Source organism: Gossypium arboreum, chromosome 3 (genome assembly GCF_025698485.1).
Source record: "Gossypium arboreum isolate Shixiya-1 chromosome 3, ASM2569848v2, whole genome shotgun sequence".
NCBI lineage: Eukaryota > Viridiplantae > Streptophyta > Magnoliopsida > Malvales > Malvaceae > Gossypium > Gossypium arboreum.
In genome coordinates this window covers 32,057,002-32,065,138 of record NC_069072.1, presented here as the reverse complement: position 1 = coordinate 32,065,138, position 8,137 = coordinate 32,057,002, and the positions used below count along the sequence as shown (strand labels likewise).

The 8,137-nt window shown below is 32.8% G+C and overlaps 1 protein-coding gene and 1 long non-coding RNA gene across 2 annotated transcripts; one reads left to right on the top strand and one right to left on the bottom strand.

Annotated features, from left to right (window-relative positions):
* The first annotated feature begins 1,089 nt into the window (after positions 1 to 1,089).
* Positions 1,090 to 6,355, top strand: LOC128290304 (uncharacterized). The gene is made up of 3 exons (XR_008280037.1): positions 1,090 to 1,344; positions 4,803 to 5,388; positions 5,975 to 6,355. It is a non-coding gene; the product is annotated as an uncharacterized LOC128290304 (long non-coding RNA).
* Positions 6,356 to 6,417: 62 nt separating this feature from the next.
* LOC108456959 (uncharacterized) lies at positions 6,418 to 7,325 on the bottom strand. The gene has a single exon (XM_017755734.2). The coding sequence runs from the start codon at positions 7,084 to 7,086 to the stop codon at positions 6,778 to 6,780; it is 309 nt and encodes a 102-aa protein (XP_017611223.1). The 5' UTR covers positions 7,087 to 7,325; the 3' UTR covers positions 6,418 to 6,777.
* Between the last annotated feature and the right edge of the window lie 812 nt (positions 7,326 to 8,137).

Here is an 8,137-nt window from a genome sequence, read left to right as displayed (position 1 = left end):
GAGAAAGTTACATTATCACGTTTGATTCATTAAGTATTTTCCTAGGAATGTAATGATAATTTATAAATTTATCCTTATTACATAAAATATAATATTTATATATTTAATTTTTATAATGAACTTTACTCTTAACCAATTTTTGGATTAAATAATTAATATTAAAATTTAATTGATACATTTTACATTATTTTTTTCCAAAGACCCAATGTAACATAATTTACATATTGATAAAAAATAATTTACCTGAATATGACAGATAACTGTTTTGAAATTTGACTTATCACTTGTCTTATCCATTCTACTTTGGAATTGGTTATTAATCATTTATTCATTCTTGAAAATCATTCTTGTAAAATTTTCAATCACATACAGCACTTCATAATTTAAAGGTAAATTATGTAAAAAGGTTATGCTCAAAACAATGTTAGAGATAAGCTTGAACTTTAATTTTTTTCCTTTTGCTTGAAAAGATTCATAAATACTATGTTCTCAATTAATGCACAGAAGAAAAGAGAAAAAAATAGAATTTAATATTTAAACGATATAATATATAGATGATTCCGTTGAATAATTCTTTGAAGTAGTAAAGAATATCAAGTAGCAAGAAGGAGGAATGAGGCAATAGCTTCTTTTTTTTTACCTTTATTAATAGATTATTACTCTAAACTAATATAAAATGGGAATAATTACTTGGAAAATGATTGCTTTCTATTAGTAAATGTTATCTAAGTGTTAGATAGAATGGTAAGATAAATTACACTCCTTAAGAGATAATGTATATCCAAACCTTGAAAATAAATTAAGAGAAATAGTTACGGGATCCCGAATGTGGATAATAAAACAAAATGAAAGATACCAAAAAATAAAATAATTCAAATACATTTTATTATTTAATATGAATATATATTTTAAGAATAATATAAATATAATTTAAAATTAATATTGTATGATTTTAATATTTTTATTGATTATTTAATAAAATATAATTTTAATTTATGTTTTATTGTTTATTCTAAAAATATTTTAATTGTTTAATATTTAAACAAATATTTTAATGGTTTTTTCTTTTTATTCTAATATCTTGCGGTTGCGTTTAAATTAAAAACGTATAACACCATGGACTCTAAAAGATTCTTATCCCTTCCAGTAGGGAAGGTGGGCTTGCGCACGAGTTAGTGTCAGAGAAGATAGCCCAGCCCACCACCCACGGGCTACGACTTGTTGGCTGTCGCTCTGGTGAAGTCCCAAAAGGATCCGATCTTATCGCTTCCCCTGGTCGGGTTCCCTTGAAGTTTCAATCAGATCAAGACTCAGCCTTGCACCATTTGGCTAACCGAGTTCATGGTATGCCTTTTTCCCTTCAGATTTTAGGACTCCCCTTTTTTTTTTTTTTGTTATATTATAACTTTGGTGAGTTGTTTGGGCTCTTTACAGAATTGGAACTGCTCTTAATTCATTTATGCTTCGTGCAGAAATTGAAATTTAGTGATTCACAGTGTAGGTTTTCTAAATTGGATCATTGAAAGCTTGAGCTTATAAGAAAGGGCCCAACTATCATGTTTAAGTTCTGACAGGTTCATTCATATCAATTCACTTAAATATGGAGGTTCAAGCAGTTCAATATGGAACTGAAATAATCTATTTCCTAATGTGTAAACAATTCCTTTGTGAAACTGCTCAAGGGATGAATGGATTAATATATTGAGCTGAAAAATACATGATTATATTTGTTACTATTATCACTAGGACTGTCAGGTTACTTTCAAGTTTCAACTGAAACTTTATATCGCCCGTTCTATCAACCCAGTAAATCTCTAATTAGCGCTAAATGAACGTATTTTTGAGTTAGCCAACGAGTCTTATGCTATTTTAGGGCAGCATAGGCTGGTGATAGTTTCTTATGTAGGACTGGGATTAATCTGGATGATGCATAAAGAGTTGCCAAAAAGGAGTAACCATCAAGAGTGAGAATAGATCCTGCTTCTTGTTCTGTTAATTAGTGAGCCCAGTATAACGTTAATGCCATTATAAGCTGGTGGCAGTTCCCTATGTTGGATTGGGATTGATGTGGATGACGCATAAAGAGTTGCCAAAAAGGAGTACACCATCAAAAGAGTGATGAGGGAAGCATATCCTGCTTCTTGTTCTATACGTGAGCTGCCAAGGAATCAGTCCCTTCCTAATGTCATTGGAGTCTAGTATAAATACTTTAAAAAAGAAAAAAAGGAGTCAAGTATAAATTAATGTCATGACTCACAAGAGGATTAACTATCTCCATATAATGGAATAGTTGCATGTGCATGCATACACAGGGTTTAAATGATAATTTTCCTTAGTAATTATCCCATCTGGTGGATTGGATAAAGTACCATCTGGCTACATGGTTATGATAATGGAAGCATTGTCCCCTTTTTAGAATTTGATGCTCTTTTCTAGGAAATAGATTCCAAATTGTTTTTCTAAGTATTCTTTTAATGCCTTTTATTTTGCTTGGTTCAACCCCAAATGGTTCTCCCATCTTCAATTTATAGCAAACAAGAATGCTTTGTTTCAAAGTGGTTGTCTGTTGTTGCTATGTTGATTTCCTTAAATTCTCCTTAATTGTAAGAACATTTGGACTTCTCGAAATATACTTGAATAGGCTACTTGCTTGTTTCTTGGGGTTAAAACTTTGTTTGACCATAAATTCGACGAGTACAAGTGCTCTCCAAGATTGCTTTTATTCTTTCTTTTAGGTCTGACAGATTTTTTTTTGACAAAGTTTATATTGTTAAGACTTCTAATGCCAAAGTAGGTAAAGATAAGTAACAAAAAGAAATTATCCCTATTTAAGATCATATCATCACTCAGTAAACTTGAAACGATCTTGTACTGTTCCCATCCATCTCTGATTTGGTCTTCATCACTGTACTTGACATGCATATCATCTGTTAAATCACAACTCTTGAGGGATATTTGTAATTATGTTTTGCTCATTTTTCATTCGAAGGGGTGACATACTACATTTGACAATGAAAAACAGAAGATGATAGATTAGGTAAAACAAAAGAGTTTGACATATGAACCTAGGGAAGGGAATAAGTAGAATTATTTCAAATGAATCCTTCAAGATTATAACACTTGTAATAGAGGTTTAGGAGGTTCCACCAAGTAGAACTGATCTAGTTTTTCATGATCCAATGAAAACATACTAGGTTTTAAGGTGGGCTGGAATGAGATATCTTTGGAGAATTTGAGGGTCAAAATCGAATCATAAGTGAAAAGAAGAGAGTTTGATGTACCCATTGCTGGTTCCTCCATCCCTCACACGTTTAGTGAACAACCATTTCTGCTTGTTTACAGCTTGGTTAGATCATTGGTGTAGTAATTTGCACCAGTGACTGGTATCAGTTTATTGATAGCACCAATCAGGTAATTTACATTTTGGATCATAGAACTTACTTCAACTTTCATATAAATCATAAACCTTTAGTTTAATCAAATTACATCATTCAACTTTTTTTTTTTTAATAAATTAAGACACTTGTACTAACTACTAACACTGTTAACGGAAAAGTTGAGTCAACATTTTTACTTGGCATATTTCTTACATGCCATCAAAATAAATAATGTCTAGTTGGCATTATAAATAAATCTTTTAGGGTTTTTTTAAACCTTTGGTTTGAAAAACTGAAAGCTTTCTGAGTTTTATTTCATTGATAAAAAAAAAATCAAATAGTAGAACAAGTAAATTGAAGGGTTTACTAGTACAATATAAGAAAAGATATTCGGTTTTACATACTTCTGATTCTCTCAAGAAAAACCCAGATGAGAACTATATGTTCACACATGGTGGATGTTTTTGGAAGAACAGAATTGTATTTAACTTGAAACATCTCCAATGGTCAAAGACCAATTACACATATTTGATCATCATCATCATCATGCTAGGAATCCAAGCCTTTCCCCATTCTTTTTGGCCAGTTTATCGATCCTTGCTTCTGTTTAACATCAGGGATTGCAGAATTCACTAATTACCTAAAATAAATAACAAAAGATGAATTCAATAAAACCATCTCTTCTATCCTACAAGGTGTCTCAATGTCGCTAATTTAATTGGTTTTCTGTAGTGACTTGAGAAGAAAAAATAGAAACAATGGTTTCCTTCTTATAAGTCTCAAAAATGCAATAGAGACTAATTTTCCCAATAATTTACTCAAATCAGAGGTTTGAGAAAACCTAAAAAAAATATTTAAATGCCAACTAGACATTATTTTGATGACATTTAACAAATGCACCGAATTAAAGTGTAACTCGTATTGGTTGATGACTACCAAGCTTTGATAATTGGATTTTGTGGGAGCATTTGACAGAGTAACATTATAGGCAACGAAGTAGGTTCTGGTGCTTTTGCAGGAAAGAGCAAAAGGTTGATCATTTTGGCGACCATGCATTAGCAATACTCTTCTTCTTTGTAGAGGATGTAAAGAACCTGATACATGCTCCTCTGGTTTACCATGTGTATCTGTTGAATTCATAATTTAATTTACTGGGAAGGCAGCATCTTATCTTCCTTGTGTGAACAAACTACATTGACTCAAACTAATAGAAGCCAGTATGACCCCAAAAAATGATGGAAGTCGGTATCTCTTCTAGGCTAATGGTTTTGTAGATCAAATTGTGCTATGTGTTGAGATTGAGATTTGAAAATGTTCAGTAGTCACATTCTTTTGCCCAATTTGGAGGTATTCCCCTGTTTTTGTTTGCAAAATTTATTGATTTCTGCACTTAGCTTTGATATTAATTATGATTTTCTTCCCCAGTAAGGTGAATGAAGGGTGCCCTTTTCTTCTGGATTTTGAGGAAAATGTTAAAAGTGCTCTCAAAAATCTGAAAACAAGTAAGCACCCTTTGGTGGCCGAGATGTAGATGCACCCTCTCAAACATGGGCAATGTCAGCAGTCTCATCCAGAACATTTGGTTTATTCGGAAGAACCTACAGTGACATCCCAGTAATGCTTCCTCTGGTTGATATGTGCAACCATAGCTTCCATTAATGCCAATAAAATAAATTACCTTTATTTTCATAACTTCAATTAGTTTTGATTTGATGAAAAGCTCCAATAGGCTATAGTTTTCTCCTACATCTCTCATATCAGATTGTAGCTGAATGCAAGATCAAACAAAATGATCTTTTATAGCTGTCAAGCGATTTAATCTTTCCTGCTGGGTAATGGATTTGTTATACCATCAAATCCATATGACTATATTTAGCTCAAGCATGAGGGCTGTCATGGATGCTAGATTATGTCTGCTGGTGTTTCTTCTCCTAATTTCTCCTCTCCAGCTCCATGGCAGCAACAAGTTTTGGCTCAGCTTGATTTAGATGGAGAACCTCCAAATCTCAAGGTTATTTCTTCCCTTCATATTATTTTAAATATTATCCTCTTTTGGATTCTTTTCAACAAATTGAACAGTAATGTAATGCCTTCTAATGCTGAACAGTTTATGATTTGTAATGAATCACTAGTCAATTTTAAGTTTTGCTGTTAAATGGCTCAGCTAAGAATTATCAAAATTCAAAAATTGATCGATTGGTTACACTTTGATTGGTCTGTTTCATGTTGTTGACACGGTAGAACTTCTACTCTCTTTGAATCTATTATAAAAAAATTGGAGTTCATCTGACTTGATAAAGTATACAAGAAGTAAAGTACCTTTTGTGGTATGTGGCTTGCAGAAAGATGAAGAAAACTGCCCGTGTTACTGGCAGTTAAATCCCCTGATATTATGCTTCTAGGCCCTTCCAGTTTCATGAGTCTGAAGTTGTACCAACTTCAGCTAACAGTTAATTTTTAGTGTTAGTTTTAATAGTTTTGGTCAATTTAATATTTTTTGCACCTTTTTGTTTATACCTAATAGGTAGCCATAGATGACAGTTTTTGGCCGCTTAAAGAATTATACCACTAAATGACATGGAATGCAATCGTTGCAGAGATATGATTTGAATATCCTAAAACCTTTATCAACTGGAACTTCCCTTGGAATTGCCAAGAGTAGCTGCTTTTTGCACTGTTATTGCAGTGGAGCAAAGATACTGGATGATGAGTCTATTGAAACAAAGGTGTTTCCATCAAACTGAGATTTTGAAGCTTCTGTCATCTAAGGAGACCACTGCTTGAGACCAATTTCTAATGTTATAAGTCATAGAACTGCAGTCTTTTAGGTTTTTTATATTTTTGGGCTGATGTTTTCATCTATGTTCTTATGACCTGTATATATCTTATATAGGTTGTACAATTTCCTCCACGTATGCAAAATTTTCACTGCGTTTTTACCTGCTGCTGATATTTGGTGCCAACCACTCATTATATCATAGTTATGGTGTTATCCCTGTTATCCTTCTATCTTTGCAGGAAATGTGCAGTGAAAATGATATTAATAAAAGAAGTTTCGATAAATAGGAAACTGGGGCGTCAAAAGCCAGATACGTGATTTGCTACAATCAAACTAGAGAAGGAAACAGAGGAAGCTGGTTTAATCTATACAAGAAGCTCTTAGATATTAATGGAAGAAAAACTATTATGAACAGGGCAAAAGAAGAAGAAGCCGAAGAGAAGAAAGAGAAAAGGTTTTCTCCATAAACATGTTGGAGGATACCTACTGCAGATAGAACAAAGATCCAGAAACTGGCGGGGAGAAAAAAAAAAACTTGAAACAAGACTAATCCTAAAAACCTGCTGCCATGAGAGTAACCATTTCTCTTTCTTCTCTTCTACAGGTGTATTATGGTAGCTCCTATGAATTCCCAACTGATATGGGTCTTTCAGCTAATCCTAGAGGGGATCGGGACCGTTGCCTGGTAATCTCTCGGAGAACCCTTCTCATATCTGGCTGCTGCAGTGATGGATGCTTGATCTTCTCAAACTCTTGCTTTATCTTCATGACTTGGCTATGAATTGGTACACCTTTATATTCATCCTCATCTCTTATAACTGCGTTGTTGCTGCTGCTACTGATCTTCTTTTGCTCCATATTCTCAACTTCTAAAGCTAAGCTCAAACCTGATTGAAAAATTGCTAATCCTTCACACCAAAGGCCTTGCATACCTGTTTTGTGGATAGTTTTAAGGGTTTATATATATGGTAGGAATAATGAAAAAGACACGATTTCTTCATGAATAGTGAGGAAAAGGAAGCTGGTAGGCAAAGTGCGTGCAAATTTCTCCACTTGTACTTATTTAGAAGAGTTTTAAGATGACTCTTTTGAAAGCTTGTTTTGAATATCCAAGATTTCCCCTCTTAAGTAATTGGACCGTCTTCTGTTTGAATTTTGATGGAAATAATTGATATTGATGTCTCCTGTTCGTTTTGTTTAATATATGTCTTTCACATATTAATAATTCCAGCTATATTGATTTAAACGTATTCATGTATCCATGACATTTATATTCATTTTTCCTTACCGGATAATTATTTCGTGTCTGAAATTGGCAGTGTAATATAAATAGGATAGGTGGCTGGAGTTGCCCAACTGCTGCTTCACATTTGGTAAGCGACTTTGCTTATTTGACTGGTTTGTAATTAAAAAAAAAATTGTTTAAAGGTTTTCATATATTCAACTTCATAGAAAAAATTGTATGTACCCAAAAACGTTGGGGGAATGATGCAATTAAAAATCTTTGGACCGGATCAACTCTTAATAAAGAAGGAAATATCATGGGACTCGTTAGGAAAGTTATTTCCCAAATATTCTTTGAAGCTTTCCTGAGCTTTAATTGGTCAACTTGGAAAAAGCAAGGAAATTTTTTCAAAATATAATGTTTCTTCCTCATAAGCACTCTAGAAAGTTAGGTGAGTGGCAATAGTCTCTTACCTTTAATTTGTGGTTGAAAATTTGATATTTGTTTTGAGCATGGAGTCAATTTTGAAACTTATAGTTAGTATCTACCTCTTTAATGTTATTATATAACATATTATTGAAAAAATGTTTTAAAAATCAGGAATATATATCTTTTTCCCATTGGCTATTGTAACAATTATACACCTTGGAAAAGGTAACCTACTTCCTTGCATAGAGATACCACAAGCACCTAAAAAGATTCAAGGTATCTATAATTTACAATCAACTTTGCATATTTATTTTCAAATTCATAGTC

Excerpts from the sequence above, each read along its gene's own strand:
- LOC108456959 (XM_017755734.2), bottom strand. The coding sequence starts at position 7,086 with ATGCAAGGCCTTTGGTGTGAAGGATTAGCAATTTTTCAATCAGGTTTG.